The 18,338-nt window shown below is 40.8% G+C and overlaps 2 protein-coding genes across 9 annotated transcripts in view; both read right to left on the bottom strand.

Moving 5' to 3' along the window:
• rapgef6 (Rap guanine nucleotide exchange factor (GEF) 6) overlaps nt 1-11,654 on the bottom strand; it is a 138,126-nt gene extending 126,472 nt beyond the window's left edge. For all 4 annotated transcript variants that reach the window (XM_035177908.2, XM_035177911.2, XM_035177909.2 and 1 more), the window contains exon 1: nt 11,200-11,654. In XM_035177908.2, the coding sequence (XP_035033799.2) occupies nt 11,200-11,274 (75 nt within the window). In that variant the 5' untranslated portion in view covers nt 11,275-11,654. The remainder of the gene's footprint in view (nt 1-11,199) is intronic.
• A 2,001-nt stretch (nt 11,655-13,655) lies between these two features.
• The window catches only part of fnip1 (folliculin interacting protein 1), a 37,045-nt gene continuing 32,362 nt past the window's right edge, over nt 13,656-18,338 (bottom strand). For all 5 annotated transcript variants that reach the window (XM_035177917.2, XM_035177920.2, XM_035177919.2 and 2 more), the window contains 4 exons: nt 17,876-18,041; nt 17,385-17,585; nt 17,153-17,268; nt 13,656-16,371 (listed from right to left, as the gene is read on the bottom strand). In XM_035177917.2, coding sequence (XP_035033808.1) covers nt 16,293-16,371; nt 17,153-17,268; nt 17,385-17,585; nt 17,876-18,041 — 562 coding nt within the window. In that variant the 3' untranslated portion in view covers nt 13,656-16,292. The remainder of the gene's footprint in view (nt 16,372-17,152; nt 17,269-17,384; nt 17,586-17,875; nt 18,042-18,338) is intronic.

Genomic DNA, 18,338 nt, shown 5'->3' with positions numbered 1-18,338 from the left:
TCCAGCATGCGTACTTTCATGGTCACTGGAACACTGTCAGGGACACACCGCTGACGTTTCCCTGCTTAATGCTGTTCATCTAGAAATGCACCAACCAGGGGCCTTAGACAGTGAATAGGTGATGATCAAAAAGTAAAGGTAACACCGTCATGGGCTGACTAAAACGTGCAAGGTGAGCCCAACTGTAGCATCAGTCTGCATTCCCTACAAACAGGACAAGTATCAGCTGACGATATCTGCCTGTTCACCAGCTGCCCAGTGTGGAATGTAGCCCCACGCACACACACACACACACACACACAGTAGCACATTGATGTGTAGGTAAACATGCATGCACACAGTGAACCCTGTGGCTTCCGGGCTGTGAAGTTGGCCGTACCCACAGGAAAAAGCTGACGTGTTTACATTCAAACAATACCCAGGGAGACTAAGCCTGGCTGTTGTTGTGGTCCGCTGTGTGAATGAGGGACAAAACAGGTTTTAGAAAGCCAGGCTATTAGAGACTTGTTATTTCAAGTGGTGCCATTTCACTAACAAGCTGAAAATTAAACCTGTGATGTCAACTGTGAGGGTTACAGCACGATTAAGGCAGTTTAACGAGCCACAGCTAAAGTAAAGGATTAACTGAGTAAACACAACCGACTGAAAGTTAGTGAAGCTTTGAGTTGATTTTATGATTCATAAATCTGAACTGGTTTAGGGCTTAGTTTATTAGTGCTAGGGGAAAAGGTTTCCAGAGCCCAAGGTTATGTCTTCCAATCGCATATTTGGTCCAAACAAAAGCTAAGAATTACCTGGTCTGCAGCCATGATGGAGGCACTGAATGAAAATGCTAACATGCTAATGCTAAGCAAAAGTCCACACCACACACCTGCTGCATCAACAGCAGCATCGACTTCAGGTGTCAATCATGAAGTCTCACCTTGTTTATATATTATCTAATTCGAAACTTATCCCAAAAACGAAAGTGGCATTCAGTTGAGTACATTCTGTATATCCGCTTTGCCCAACAGTCCCCTTTTGAAACATCTATCAACAACAATCAGTAGACCCAGACTGTTATTTGGATCTGGACACATTCATAAATATCAGTCTCTTAAATATGCCTGATTTATTTTATTATTGTTTTTAAATCAAGTTTCATGAATTATACTCGCAAAAATCAACAAAATTACGTGGGTTCCTCTCTGACCCATAACACATCCTTCCACCAAGTTCCATGGTAATCCATCCAGTAGTTTTTGAGTAATGCTGCTAACTAACAGAAAAACAAAGAAATGCAGATAATCTTGACAGAGGTAATGAACACAAAAATACTCCAGTGTGATAAAACTAAAATGACAGAAACAATATTGTGGACTAATTTATTTAGCGTGTAGTTGGCCTGTTGGTGGCAGTAGATGAAATATCACAGCCTCACCAAAAAAACAAACTAGTTTGGAATTCTAGTCAAAGAAATTAATAAATTTTACACTAATCCATCGAACAGTTTTAAAGATATTTTAGTCATTCATAGAGCAATGCTGCTAGAACGCCAAACATAAATCAAATCCAAAAACCTCCTGTTGTTCTACACAAGCATTAATCTGACCATGAACTTCAGAAACTCTTTTCCATCTGAGGCATTCACATCATTGCCATGTTTTCATGAGTTTCCAATTATTAGATAATCATTACATTTGTTCTAATTCAATATTGTCTTTTAGGTTTCCCATATACAGCAAGTCTATTCTGCCAAACTATGCGACCTAAAAACATCAGCTCTATTGCAAACATGGGCTTAGGGTATCGCTGAGCAGGAGAGGTGGGTAACATGTCGACCTTCACTTTTTCAAATGGCAAGCAAAAAGAAGCGTGGGACTGTTCTTTTCAGATGGTTACAGCGTGTTTTTTAAATAGTGTCACATTTCCCTTGTGCTGTTTCTCAGGCTTCACCAGGCATCTGAAATACACACAACAGGGGAAACTGGTGTCACAGATCTCTGAAACCAACAACCACAAACCATAGAGCGGAGACGACTGAGAGCCTGCTCACTAAAACGTGAGTCACTGCAGTTTTTTATCGTCTGTGCGCCAGTCCAGGGGCCCTTCACTTGAGTTAGGAGGGGCCTTTATTGGCCCCACAAGGAGAGCTTTCACTGGCCTGGGTCAGGGGAAGGCTGCATTTATTCACCCATTCAAACACAAACAAACACACAAACACACTGTCCTCCACAGTGTCTGATTCACACACAAGTGCCTCTGTATCCTTTTAATTTCAGCCTCTCTCTCACAACCCTGCACTCTGTTGGCACATTCATGTGTGTTGATGTTGGTACTGGCGTGCGTGCGTGTGTTTTGAGTATGGGAGTGTGTACTAGGTGTGTGTGTGTGTGGTTGTGCTGCATATACGTCATACTGGATTTATTGAAACTTGACTGGAAAAATGAAAAACTCTGCCTCAGCGTGAGGATGTGTGTAGATACAGTATCTTCTGCTTTTGGATACTTAAGTTTTTGAGTACTAAAATACGACTAAAACAATACTTAGTTACTTTGAATGTTGCTTATTCAGTCATGAACAGTTCAGGTTTCTGAGAAATGTAACGATATGATGTGAAGCTGAGTTTTCAGCAGCTTGAAAACAGCCGCACATCCAATCCACAGCACTTCAAACAGCCTATGTTCAGAGTGACATCAGCACTGCATGAAAAATCACACCCTCCTCACTCATTTCACACTGGCTCAGTACAATGCACATCCTGCTGCACAGGGATCTGCTGGCAAAAGTGAGAAAAAAAAAAGTTGGGCCTGGCTCAACTTTCATCCACACGCTGACTCTGCCAATCAAATAGAAGCAAGCACACATTTCTGGTACGTTAAACTCAAACAAGAAGAGCACAATAATCCCATTCTTTACAATTGGTGAAAACAAAAGAAACTGTTGCCGTGATGTTTCCAGAGTTACAAAATCATGCCTGAAAGCATTTTCTTTTTAAGAAGGAACTCCACCAACTTTAAAATTCAAAGTCTGTTTACAGGTTTACGGCACCACCGTCTTGTGTTTCCAGAGGGAGCTGCATGAAGTCTGATAAACTTAGTCATGAAGCATCACCTGAGAAATGAAAAGAAAATCTGAGCGTGGAACCTCTGTGTCCAGCTCCTGTCGATCTGTCAGTGGTTGAGTTGCATTGTGGGTAATGTAGGTCCCAGGTGGAAAAAGAACAAAGAGTGTGTGCAATTGAAAAGACAATATCTCTGGTTCTGCTGCAGCAGTTGTAATGCTTTTTTAAAATCTGAGCTCCATAATCTTGTAGCAGCTTAACGCTAAATCAGTCTGTGTCTGACAAACTGTCAAAAACATGGTGTTATTAAAACTTTGAATTCCTGGGTCATATTTAATCTTCTACTCTTCTTCTGTATTCAGTTCAAACACCTTCTCTGTATTAGTCATGCTTGACACTTTCCCATTGTGTCACTGACATTTCTTGAACAAGCATCAATAACCACAAACAAATATACAAACTGCAAACAAGTGACACGCTGTGCGGACTCAACCTTGTCCACATTACTTCTGACAAATGGGACAAGGCTTCAGATTAACGATAACATTTCTTTATGTAAGGAAAAAAACGGGTTTCCCCTCTTTTTCTGGACATGGTGAGTTATGGTCTGTTTTTAATTATTTTCCTCCTCTGTATTGCAATAAAAAAAAAAACACACACACACACAGGTGCTCTATGACATGTAATGAGACCCGGCTTGTGTAGTTTTCCAAGTTTCGCTCAAACTCTCGCTTTCACCTCACAAAATAAGTACAACCTCACTCCCCCTCTCTATTACTTCTGCCTCCTGCCAACTCTCTCACGTTTGATTTGAAGTTAAACTGCCTCGGCCGTGCTCTCATCTCATCCTCTTGGCCCAGCTTCTTACTCTGTGTTGCTGTCCCTCTCCAATTTTCTCAGTTTAAGCACCCATATATATTCGTCTTCTCCCCTCTTTCTCAGCGATCTCTTTTGAATACCTGCCACTATATCCTTCTCAAACATGTTCCCTCATATCTTTCACTTCCTGTCATTTCCTCGATTGGGCTCTAGCCAAAGCATCCCTCTCTCGTGCTTCCTGTGTCGCAACCGCTCTCTTTCTCAGGGCTATAAGCCTGTTTCGGTCTCCTATCACTTCTTTTACGACGGCTCTTATTTGCTAATAAATGATTCCGGTTTCGAAATGTCCCACTCCCGACCCCCCCCCCTTGCGTTTCACTCCCCAGACATGTTTGTCTCACAACTCAGTTATCAGCTGCATAATGTGGTTGAAAGTGCATCGACCTGACAGGAAGTGTCACCGTGTCAGTTTCACATCAACAGCTGCCTAAGCCACAGGTCCGACAGCAAGGTGAGACACTGAGAGGAAACATAAACCAAACATTTTTCTTCATTATGTAATCCAGAGGAGGAAGAAATCACAGCGCAACATAATTCTGATTCCTTAAACATGTCATAAGACACATGAATGAAAAGTGGGGCGATGCATACCCTGCATGAGTTCTGTATAAACCACAAACAGGAAATGCTTACTTTTTACGCCATTTCATAATGAAGTAATCAGTGAAACCATTTGAAGTTTGGTTATTGGTTAAAAAAGCTGTCTCTCATGTTACTGGTAGCAAAAGTTGATGCATTACTACATTAACAATTAACTTTATAGTGATGTCATTCCTACCATATCAGCATCAAATATTTTAGTTTTATAGGATTCACACACACACACACACACACACACACACACACACACACACACACACACACACACACACACACACACACACACACACACACACACACACACACACACACACACACACACACACACACACACACACACATGAGCCAAACAAATCTGGATGCATCAAAATGTCATTGTCAGCCTACAACACCCAGATATTTTGAATGCCCAGTTCAAATCATCATTTCCTAGTATGTGTAAAATTAAACTTTGGTTATATACAACCAATGCTAGAGACAGGTAGAGACATACAATCGACTAATTTTGTGGTCTGATCAATTCATTTATGTGTCTTCTTTAAATAGGACACTCTGCTATATTCCTGCACACTTTGAAGATGAGCCCTCGGGCCTCCGTCAAGACAATAGTGTCTAACTGGTTTTCGCCTTGGCTGTGTATGAACTTGCATGTTTGCTCACATCTCAAGAAAGTCACAATGAAAAGTATTTAAATATCGAACAAACTAAGGCAGCGTGTGTAGGTCTTAAACTTGACAACGCAGCTGCATTTCTTTGTATTCATTCTATGTTACAACAGTTCCATACAGTTCAAAAGAAAAGCTCTCCATGAAGTCATGAGTACTAAATATGTGACATGGTTTCTGTGACTGGAATCGTACAATAATATGCAAATTATATTGACTTTGTTCGCAAAATAAGGGAGGGCCTATATGGAAAAATATGCATGATATCATTTCTATATATATAAATGAGTGTCTGTGTCAAATTCAACCGGAAGTACAACACAGCCAAACTAAGGCTGTCATCTTTTCATGGCGTTCTCAAGAATTACACAAATATCTCACTTACTGTTTTGTTGTGTGTTAAATTAGATAAATGCTTGGCAAGGGTTAGCAAATAAAGCGTTTATATTCCGCTCAGCTGAAACCATGATTTCAGCACAGAACACTGTGGATAACCTGCACTCAGCAGGTTTGTCTTCATTCAACTGTAAAAAAGGTTTTGTACCCAAACACAGTCCATCAACCATGAAGCCATCTACATATACTAAATTCATGTCAAGAAACACTATTCTAGAGCAGAGACAACTAATTGATTAACTGATTAACAACTAGAACTTCAGACGTAACATACAGTACCTATTAGCTGGAATCTATCTGTGACGAATCAGACCCCAGGGTTGAAAATACCTGTTTTATAAAGACTAGTTTCAGGCTCTACTCCTGAGGAGGGTTGGCCCTTCTGTCAGCGTGTGGACTGTCACAGTCATAAACTGCAGCGGAGAGTATTTAAAGTATTCTGTATCAACAACACTGTGCCGCCCCCCCAAGCAACATGGGGAACAGGTAATTAAGTAATGCTGAACAGGAAGCAGTTGAACATGCAAACATACACGTATTCTTTATATAGTCCCTCAGTCCTCTGTGACCTACATCTTCTTCCTTGAGCAGCAAATCAAACCTGAGGCCAAAAAGTTTCAATTTCACATTCAAGCTTCAGAGGTTTTATTTCACCGGATGACTTCTCGCTTTTTGAAAACAGAAACACAGTTGTCAAGTAAATCTTTTTGTCTCCCATATACAACTAGAATTTATAATTTTACTATCTTTTTTCAGTGCAAATCCTCCTGAGAGAATTTTCGAAAAGAAGAAAATATGTATATTAGAGCCCGACCGATATGGAATGCTGTGGGCTTCTGCTGACACAGATATATTGGCCGATACATACATTATTTTTATTAAATGGCAATGATCACTCTTATGACCGTGAAATTTAATTGAGGCTTGATATATTACAGTTTAATCATAAACTAATAACTACAAATAAAAAGAAATATCGAGAACTGAAAAAAATGTACGTTAACGTTTTTACGCAAAATGTAAAAATGAATGCACATAATTTCTGCATTGTTTATAATGAAAAACAATAGTTTTCCTATTGGCAAAAATCTATAACGATTCTATACCGATTCTCGGCCAAACGATGAATCGGTCAGGCTCTAACCAAGTTGATGCAGCGACATCTTCCTGGGTTTGATCTTTCAATTCACCATGCACAAGACTTTGACTGTAACATGAATGTAAAACAGTGACACAAAGAAATGATGATAAAATAGAGATGTGTTGACAAAAAACAATGTGTCATTTCAATGAATGAATGTGGACCAAAGGGCTGTGCAGGGAACAAAACGAGAAAAACTCTGACACCTTCTGTGCCGACTGTGCAAACGGCACCAAATAAACCTGTAACCAGGGCAACTGGCAAAAAGTTAATTTTTAAAGATACTTTCACTCTAAGCTGATGAACAGCGTCAGCATGTAGGGAACCACCCTCTTTGGTTACTTCTGCTGAAACACACACAGCCTCTTTTGAATGACGGTTCTTTGCATACATGACAAGAACACAGCTTCGACCACACACTGGCCTCCAACCCCTGCTCTGTTCTCCTCACAGAAGTTCAGCCGCTCACTTACAAAGCAACACGTCACCACTTAACCCTGTGTTTCCTCCCCTGCGGCTTTGCAATGGCTGGTATTCCCATAAATGTCCGATATACACGCGGTGCCACCAAAACCGCCGTAAATCACCCGACGTGATTTGTTGCCTGTCACCACTGGAGCGTCTGGACAGCACTAAGAAAAGGTGAGGCAGGGTGGGAAGCGCCACACGGAAAACCAGAGAAACTGGGAATGGTTGACTGGGCAGAAACCCTGCGGTGGGAGAGTGAGATTACCCAGCAAGCCAAACATCTGGACGGTAGACTGACGTACCTACAGCTCGTCTGAAAATGTACCTTCCAAGAAATTAAGCAGACTGTTTCCACTTAGAAATACTCTCATCAAGGACGAGTGAGAAAGCAATTGACCTGATTTGACCAAACCCTTAATTGCACTTTAGTTATACAGTAGGTTTTATCATAATATTCTCAATAGGCCTTCAATTATATAAAAATGTCATTGTAATTTCCAAGGGCACAAGGAGACGTTATCCCCTCAACAATCATAAATTCACTTTCATACAGTTTGTGACATAGAAGTTAATGAGCCAGCAAATGTTTCCTAAAAATATTAAGGACATTATTAATCAGTTCTCTTAATTTACTATAGATTATTTAAACAATTAAAATGATTTAATTAACAATTGACTCTTTCTCCTCTAAATAACAATATAACCATCAGATGAATTAATATTGTTTTCCCAAATAAGAGTACCATCACCTCATGCTACATGTACACAACCCAAAACATAAAAAAATGGTCAATAGAAGAGTAACATCAATCTCATCAGCCATGGCTCTCCCACAAGGTGAATAAACTACATTTCACATAATGTGGAACTATTCCTTTTTTCAATTTCACTTCCGTTCCCAACCTGACTCATTCAGGCTCCTTTCCACTGTGTCCCCAAGTATCAGTTTGACAAAAGTCAGAACTCATAAGTATCTAAAGACCACAACTAGACAAACTAAGTTGATGTGGCAGAACACAATGCAGCCACTGAAACTTAATTGTTGATCAGGCCAGCCACTTTCACTTCTTTTTCTTCTTCTATGTTCAGACCAAAACCAGAAAAAAATCTGACTAAGTTTTGACTCACCTTTCAAACTTGATTTATTTTTTTTGTTCGGAAACTAAACTGAAAAGTGAGAAGGTCCGGATCAAACAAGGTGTGAAAGTGCCCGTAAAAAGGTGTAGGTGTAAAAGTACCTTTAAAAAAACTTTTATCAGTCTCATATTTGTCTAGTTTCCAGTGTTGTTCAATGATTTATGAAGAATTTCCATCTTATTCCGTTCTTCTCAGTTCGAGATAAAAGAGTTACTCAGTTTAGATTTTATTGAGCGACTGCCAGGTGACGTGTTCATCTGCAGGTTTGTTTGAATCAGTGGGGAGAGGTTCAGTCATTTTGTCTGTGTATATGTGATGGTCAGCAACCTTGAGCCTAGTGAGACATTCATGGCTAATGTTCATGAATCATGAATAACTGCGTGGAAACATTTCACCTTGTTCATCTCCACCTCTGCTACATTCATGCTGCTGTTACTTCTGAAGAAGAAACAGGGAGTGGACAGAATCCTAAGAGTCATTTTACACTAAATTTAGGAGAATAACACCTAATTTAACACTTAATCAAAGCACTAAGCATCATGCGAATCACAGATCTGCCTTATTGCTGTGACTGTGCCATATATTTGTGGATTAAACACAGTTTTTATGGTTTATCCAAGCGTGCACAACTGCCCTCTATGAAGGTGTGAAAGAGGCTTTCTCCCTGCCATGCTCCCACAAACAAACAAGGGATCAGAGTCATATAAAGGTCCATTCAAAAGCAGCATTCAATGCTGAAGAGATGAAGCCCAGCTGGGGGTTGTTTCTACCTTTTTTTTTGTACTCTGATAGTGCCTTGAAAAGTGCTTGCACCTAAAAAAAAAAAAAAGAAAAACTATAACCAGCAGCTGAGCATGGAAGGGAGTATGGTGTGAGCTATTTTTGGGAGCAGAGTGTGTAACTGAAGCAGTGACAAGCCAGCTGTGTTTCCACAGCTTCATGTGGAGGAGGTGGAGGAGGAGGAAGAGGAGGAGGAGGTAGAAGGCGGGATATGAAAGCAGTAGTGATTAAAATGAACTGGCCCCGTTCAAATGCAAGTTTACACAAACTATCTCCTGGGCTTAGCAATAAGCCCTGTGACGGGAAGCAGTGACGTTATGTTTTGTTTACCAAGGCTGTATTTTCAGGCCCAGAATGCAGTGCAGTCACAGGGTTTTCCCGAGTTTAACCACGACATAGACCAAAACATGTCATTCACTGGCTTGAACCCCTCACTTCATACTAGAGCACGACCAAAACGTTGGTTTACTGATGAATATCCGCTGACATGAGCCTTTTCAACACATATTGTGTTTTCATTTATTTGAAGATACTTTTATTTTATAGAATTTTAAAAAAGATGTCCATTTATGTTTAGATTTTACGTTAAAAAAAAATACATATTTATCTATCTACTAATTCCAGAAAGCTCGGTCTGTAGGTGGAAGGCATATCTCAAGAACTGATCATCTTATCAGCTTCACACTAGGCGTGTGCGTTGTTAAATAAAGGGCTGTGTCGAATTTGGACACGCAATATGTTTAATATTAACAAACTTCTTTATTAACTAAGAGGCAACCAGGTCTTTTCTTGCCATGGCTCAATGACTGCAGGTCACTTTTACACTTTCACTAATATGCAAGCAAACAGCCCATTCCAAACAGGCACACAGTGGACAGGTGGTGCAAAGGTTACAGTTTTTGCCTTATAGAAAGAAGCTTCCTGGTTTGAATCCCGGTTTCGGCCTGTGTCTGGATGGGTTTCCTCCGGGTGCTACAGCTTGGGTCAATTGGAGACTCTAAATTGTTCCTAAGTGTGTGTGAATGATTGTCTTTACAATAAAGTCAATAGTTAAATTGTAAAACATCAAGCCTCGATTACATTTCTTGGTCATAATGGTGACTTTAGAAAAAAAAATGTTTATCTATTTATTTCTTTACTCCTTATAGGCCCCAAAATATCCATATTGATGAGGCTCTACTTTGATTCTGTAGCTTTCTGATCAAGACACTCTTAAAAAGGGATAGTTCACTGAAAAATGAAGTCATTATCTCCTCACCACTATGCCGATGGACTGGTGGGATAAGTGTTTGAGTCCACAAAACACTTTTGGAGCCAAAATCCAACAACGTAAAATGCCTCCATACTGCTGTGGTGTCACCCAAGTGTCCAGAAGACCCAACATTCAAATTCGACTCACCTACACCATGTTTTTAGCCTAAATGTCCTCTGATATCCTCCTCTGGAGCCGTTTTCACGTCCACACGGGCACACTGTACGCTACTAGCATCGCTAGTTCCGGTAGCGGACATTTAGGCTAAAAACTTGGTGTAAATGACGCTGTTTCGAGTTGAATGTCGTAGCTTGCGGACACTTGGGTGACACCACAACAGCAGTTTGGAGACATGTTTTTTCATAGTGGTCACCATTTACTTTAATTGTACTGGATTTTGCCACGACGCCGTTTACCCCTGAAACTCCAAAAGTGTTGTGTGGACTCAAACACTTCACCCACCCCTCCATCGGCCTACAGCAGATAACGGGCGAATTTCCGTCTTTCGGTGAACTCCCCCTTTAACGTGGACCCCTGGAGCCCTCACCAGGTCCCAGAACAGTCCGGGCACCACAGTTTGAGCCTCAGATACATTTTGTCCCGTGTGATTTTTCTTTGACTCATTTTCCCCTGTGCTCAGACAGCTCCCTGCTCCACTCACACTTCTGAACACTAAGCCCGGAGCAGGAGCTACTCCTCCTGGGATCAGACTCTCAATGAACCCATCGGTCTGATGGATCTGATGGATCTGATTAGCCTCCTCTGACAGCTGAGAGGAGTTCAGGCAGCCTTAGCTAACGTTAGCAGCGCGACGCTAAAGAACGATGGTTTTGTTTACCTCTGCGCTCCGCAGCGAGGGCGGTTTCTTCAAAGCCAGTTTGAAAGAAGTTTCCGTGGCTCCGGTCATTTTCATAACTTCGGCCCGAACGCACCTCCGGGGGACTTGGACTCACTCTTCCGGGGGGTTCGCCCGCTTCTTCTTCTTCTCCTCGCTGAACAAAAACCAAAAAAAAACTCACATCCCGCTGGATCCGAGCCGAGCCGAGCCGAGCATGGATGGAGTTTAGTCCGGAACACGGAGCGAGCACGAGCCGCTTCTCCTCCGGGAGCAGGAGGGAGGTGTGAAACTTTCTCAGAGTGACAGGGAGTTGAGAGCAGGGGGCCTCCGGTGTTCGGAGGAGCACATGTTGGTTCGGAGGAAACTTCCAGGTCGGTAGCAGCCGTCAGTCACATCCAGGGGCTGAGATTTCTCCTCCTGCTCCTCCTGATCCTCCTGCTGCGGACTGGCGACGACATCTGTCTGCGCGCTGCGTTCAAGCACCGCCGGAAACAGCAGCTCTTCAGACGTCACAGTGGAGGCTGCTGTTTGTCAGCCTGATGCTGTCCAGTGAAAAATAAATAAATCAAATTGGAAACTTTGTGCTGAAGAGTGATGATGACATTGTTTTGTTTTTTTAAAGTATCTCAAGCACATGAGACTGAGAAGGTTTGTGACTCAGGGATAGTTGAGGTTTACATGTTGTTATTGATATATTTTAAACCTGAATATGAGGATATTGAGAGGATTATTTTTTTTATAAATTGAGACATTTGGACTGAAATTAGGTGAATATGGAAGCTCATTTCCACCACTGTGATACATTTGTTATTAGCAGTAGTAGTAGTAGTACTATTTTTTTTCCTAATTGTTTAAAAGTTCCATCGACTATTCATTCTGTTGTATTATCATTCTTACTATTTGGATTTGACCTATTTTATTTCTTTGAATTTGCTCCATTACTCTACCGTATATTGTGGTTATTATTAGTAGTAATAGTAGTACTCGTAATATTTATATAATTATTCTTATTTAACAAGAAGAAAAATGGAAAAATAAATAAGAATAGTAGAAACATTTAATAAGTTATTGTACTTCTATTATTATTATTATTAATATTATAAAATAAGAATACGAATTGTCATTTGTATGAGATTATAATTACTTTTTTTTATTGTTTAAATATTCCATTAACTATTCAGTCTATTATATTATCATCCTTAGTATTTAGATTTGACCTATATCCTTTTTTTCAAATTTTCTCCATTTCTGTACAGTCCATTATTATTGTTATTATTAGTAATAGTAGTAGTAGTAATATTTGTATATTTTTTCTTATTTTAACAAAATAAGAACATGTAAAAATAAATAATACGAATAGTAGAAAAATTAAAAAAGTTACTATTCTTGTATAACTATTGTGATTATAAAAGAAGAAGAAGACTGAGCCAGAAAGTCTAAAATCTGGTGTACGAGCTTTAACAGGAGTACCTGAACGCAGCACAGCTCTGACACTTTCCCAGACTTGTTGCGGATCTAAATGTGGATTCATCAGGTTTTTGGGCTTTTACAAGTTTACTCATGTTTTTACCAGAAAATCCAACTTGTCTTCATGTTGACTTTTTAATTCCCCTGTTAAACCTCCACAATAAAAGCACAAGTTGCACAAACACAGCTGCTGAACGCACCTTGTGTTTGTCTACATGTTGTCGGTGGTGTCCACACTGTCAGTACACACACACTCACACATCAGTCAGTGGATTTGCCTGCAGCCTGGACAGGACACTCCTTTCTCCATTGCATAACTGCGGTGTGTGTATGTGTGTGTGTGCGCTCGTTTCCTTCCACCTCGCGGGCCGCCAGGAGTTGGAGCCGGGTGGAGTCGCAGGGGGATATTAATTTAAAGGTGGGTCAGAGAGAAATGTGTGATCCAGATGGTGAGAAGTGAGACCACCTCCAATCCAAACATTTATTCTTCTATTCACCTTGCAACTCCTTTACAGCTACTTTCGAGTCTGTTTAAAATCATTTTTATAGCAACGGGAAAATTATAGTCTGCAAATTATTCTGCGTATAAAATTAACAAGGTGTGAATGATGTTTGGAGGCAAGGAAAGTAAGGTTTCACAATTGATCCTCAAAGCAACTCACACAATTACATAATGTTGGGATTTGTTTGTTCAGTGTTTGTGGGAAAAAAAGACAAAACCACAGCTGCTAATCTGACATGTGAGGAAACTCAAGCCTGGAGCTGCTCCACTGAATCCGGATAAAAGCTTGTGTGTAATGTTCCTTTAGTGCTCATATCTATTGGAGTCACAGAGTTTTTCCTGTCGTTATTAATTCTTGAATCTGAATTGAAGTCCTTATATCGTTGTTTTTTTAAGTTCCGGGAAATGATTTTATATTCCTACACATCATATATACTAAACCTTCCCTATTTGCTTTAATTCCAGGACACAAAACAATCACACACACTTAAATTCTCAACATTGGGCATCTTTATTGCACAACATTCCCAGAAAATTGGGAAAAAAATAATTTGAGGATACAATTCTTAAAAGACATTCTGTACAAATGACGTGGAAATAAACAGAGTATGTACAGTTTACACAAACCACAGCAACTAAATAATTTATTCATGTACAAAGAGGGAAAAGCAAGATATAAATTCGTATCTTTTTTTTTGTTGGTTTTTTTTTGTTTTAAACATCATGGCTGGGTTGTACAAAACGTAGGCTGATAGAGCTGAGCATCTTCGATACAGAAACAAGCGTGCGTTTTTACCAGCAAAATGAGCGCTCCAGACGGCGGCGGTGCGTTCACGCCACTTCTCCGTTAAGACTTGGGTTATATTCAGGGTGAGATTTGGCTGAAGAAAGAAAACTAGTGCGGTTCCGACTCTCACCATCACACCGCCAGAGTTACTCCTGCTTTTTACTAACAGAGGATTTGTCGAAATTGGGGACTTGTCCCCTTAAATGGTAGAAAATAAGCAGCTTCCAATGCACTGCACCTCAGCCTGCATTACCTTTGCCATGAAGGTACCTTTTCAGTACAGCGGTAAAGCGGTAAAGAGCAGTGTGGACCATAGACTGTAAATAAAGATGGACGACACGTCTCCACTTCCTCCCACTGTCAAGTCATAAAGTCATCTTGGGTATCGGGGGCCAGAGTCTGCACAGTAGCGATTGGGGGATGAAGCCAGAGTAGAGAGATCCAACAGATACACGCGCTCAACCAATCATGTGTCAGTCTCAGCTGTCAATCATGACATTTCACTCCTTTGTTTATAGCATCAAAAACAAATTAAAACCAGACTTACTTACTTATCAGTGTGATAAAAACTACCTAAAAGGACAAAAAACATCTTTGAGGGAAAATCTATTTCACCATCCACTAACATGGAGGAGGCAGGGTGTATGACCTGTAGTGTGTCCGTTCACCACGGGGACGCTTTGGCTTCAGTTTGGGGAGCGGTCATTTCGTCCATCTTTTACATACAGTCTGTGGTATTGTCTGAAATGCAGCAGTTCCTCTCTTTTTCGTGTTAAATAAAGAAAAAAAATTGTCGGCATTCAAACAAAGAAAATATTGTTTGATTTTCAATGATATCAACCGACAACAAACACTGAGAATAATGAAGTTATGCTCCATTAGCCCCGCTGCAGGATACACTTTGTGCCGAGGTGAGAATCAAAAAACAGGAAACTAGCAAAGCGATTCAAGCTCAGCAAATCCCACCCTGGGTATGTGGAGAATCAAAAGGAAAACAAAAAGAAAAAAAAGTGCGCTACTATAACTTTTTTTTTTTCTGTGAGTACAACTGTCAGCGAAACTGAAAATACAGTGGTGTTAACTGATACATACACATCCACTCTAAGGCCTACCGTGTTCCTTCTCCGTCTCCTCTCGCCGCAGCAAAACATCAAAGCCGTAAACATCGTATAAATGTGGCAAAGCTATAAAAGTGTGAAAATATCTCAGCATTTAGTTTTAAAATATAAGTAGATGGTGCAATTTTTTTAAGCTTTTCCACAGTAGAAAGGAAAACGTCTTCATCACATTCTGATGCGTAAAATAAGTTTTTTTCCTCTTTACGTTTTGTAACGATCATCCTACAGAATTAAACAGCCTTCCCTTTTTCAAAGAACACAGCATAGAGTCTGCACACAGTTGACACCCGACATTCCTCTGATTAAAATATCTTAAAAAGACACCTCATGGTTTTCTATGGGGCAGCTGTAAATGTGTGTGGGTCGTCCACAGCCCATATGAAAATCTGAGGTAGTGCTGTACCTATGATAAGAATGTCAAAGCCACTTTTAGCCATTTCAGAATTAGTTTGAAAAACTAAACAAAAAAATCAAGGTGTGCACCTCTCCGAAAAACCATAGGGGTTAGAGTCAGGTGTGTATTGTAATTTGACAAAAAATAAAATAAAATCCTATTTGTCAGATTCTTTTTGAGATATCTCAGGGAAATTTGGCTTGTAAACAAACACATGAAGATAAACAACAAACATAACATAATTGGCGTGAGATTGATAATGTTCTCAATGATATTTACCTTAAAGCAGAAAGTGTGAAAATGTCCGTCTGTTACCTTTAAACTTGGAGTCCGTCACGCTGTGCGAGCGGGTTTAAGATTGTACAGAAAGAGGAAAAACAACAGTTCCAAGAAACAAAAATACATTGTTAACGTTCTGTAGAGATCTTAAAAGTCTCATTTTCCACTGGGAAAATGAATCAAGTCTTTGGCTTTTGCGTCCAAAAAAAGTAAAGTGAGTCCCGTTTTAAAACATTCAAACAACAGGAGAAGGTCGTTTCAGGGATTACACTCTGGTCTCTAGCCTCCCACTGTGGCACAATATCAGCATTGCACCAAATCCAGCAGCAGGGGTGGTGAGGGGAGGCGCTGGCTGTGGTCCGTTTACATGTGCTCCGCTCAGACCTGCAGGGCAAAGACCCACTGAGTCCAGACACACGAGACAGGAAACCATGTCGAGGGGGTCAGCAGCGGAGCATGGACAGCTGTGTTTCGGGGCCAGAGTGGCACCGCCCGGGTCTGACCGGTTCCCTCGGGCTGCTCAGGGACCTCAGTGTCTTTACAGTCTCATAGAAGGATCTGAGCCACATAGGGGGAGTGAGTGCTGGCCACTGCAGCCAACAGGGGAAGGTCGCTGGACTCGATTCTGTGAAGATACAAGAGCACAGATCCGGACAGGGTGAGATTTACGTCAAATTAAAATGACAAAATAATTTCAACGCCACTCTTCTCTGGCTATAAAACATGAAAACACTGTGGCCTATGTTTACAACCCAAAATAGAACATTTGTGACACTGGATGATTGATTCATTGTCCAGGATGTGACTTCTGACAGGTTTGCAGATTTTCCAGGCTAATGTGTTTAACTTTCAACTGGACACTTTTCTGCAATTCTTTTTATTTCGAACACAGCTCAGACCCTAGATAACCTCGGCTTCTACTTGTTCTATAGATTCATCTGGAGCCGATTGATTGATAAGAATTAATATACTATTTATCTGTTGTTCCTGTTTCTTTCTCCATATGTCTGGGTAGAGGTTTTTCATTATTACCTCAGCTGAGGAGGTTGTGTTTTCATCCCTGTATGTTTGTTGGTTAGTTTGTCAGGAGGATTATGCTAAAACCTCAGGATGGATTTTCACAAAAACTTGGTGGAAGGATCGGACATGGGCCAAGAAAGAACCCATCAGATGTTGGCATGGATCTGGACAAAGGGGCGGATCCAGTAATATTTGTTATCACTGTAACATTGCGCGATGGGGCCTTTTATTCACATCTATGTGCAATTTGGTGCAGCTTGATTGGATTTAAGGGAACTGATGGGCCTTAGCAGGGAGTCATTCTAATTGTAGTAATGTAACGAAATCATAACTTTGAGGTAGAGCCATTGAACATCTATGAGTTGAGAATAAAGGTTGCTGCTTACCCTAAGACCATGCCCAGTTCTTTCACATGGACTCTTGTCTGGCCCTTTAAATACTCAGCAAGCATCCTACTCTTGAAGTAGATTTCCTGCAGGCGGTCCTCCAGGTGCATTATACACTAAAGGGGCAGAGGACATAGACAGTAATCAACATAAACAGGCAAATAATAAGTGGTTTGAACTGAGAGTTGTTTGTCCTGTATCACATGACAGTACAATGAGAGAGTTTACATACAAAGTTGGGTGAGACGTTGAGTTTGTAGAGCTGGTGAGTGGACTGCAATAAGCTGGAAACCAGACTGGACACCAGGACCTCCTTCCCCAGCTTGTTGGCGTCTGTTGCTCGTCTCTGACTGCTCGCCACCTGCACCGTCCACTTGTCTGTGTCTGCTATAATGCAGACAGCCTCCGCTATGGGCTCATCCAATACTGGATGCTACAAAAGACGACAGCAGTAGTTTACTTCATTATACGTATAATACAGAACCTAATAATAAAGTGCAAATGAAGAATAATTGAATATCACTGGTCAACTTTTAGTCGTATTGTCTCAAAATGATAAGATCATATTCTCCTATCATTTTACAAAATTCTGTTACCTAATTCACTTGTGATGGAACAGTACCAACTTTAATAACAGTAGCTTGTAGAGTGATCAAACTCAAAGTCTTCATTGCTCTAACAGGGGAATATAATCTCCAGCAAGAAAATACTCAAGTCCTTTACCTGAACAGCATGAGTTAATTCAGCCATGAGGCACTGCCGCAGCTTCTCGTCACTGGGCAGCCCATGCAGTACAAAGTCTGGCACGTAGGTGGGGCAGTAGCCCCCGAACAGAGACCTGCCAAAATTAGCGATGCTTGGCTTTGAGAAGTTCTCCACCAACTTTGACCTGGAAATCAAACATATGACAGGAGATGTTTATTTTTTTGACAGAAATTACATGAATAGTTTCTATTCCTAGAGCCCTTTAGTAACAGGTCTCTTTGTATCTACTCTGTTCAGTGAGTGGCAGATATACTGAGCAGCAGTTTGTTACCCAGACTGAGGCTGTGCACGACGTGAGAGACAAAAGCTGCCTTCACACGTGTACTACAACTTCTCAACTCATTACTCAGAGGAGCCGTCTGTGTGGACGCATCAGCTGAAGTGGACATTAAATAGAGTTTACGTTGACAGCTACATAGCA

This window comes from Hippoglossus stenolepis, chromosome 15 (genome assembly GCF_022539355.2).
Source record: "Hippoglossus stenolepis isolate QCI-W04-F060 chromosome 15, HSTE1.2, whole genome shotgun sequence".
Lineage (NCBI taxonomy): Eukaryota > Metazoa > Chordata > Actinopteri > Pleuronectiformes > Pleuronectidae > Hippoglossus > Hippoglossus stenolepis.
Note: the sequence above shows the minus strand (reverse complement) of the source record. Positions and strands in the feature narration are given on the sequence as shown.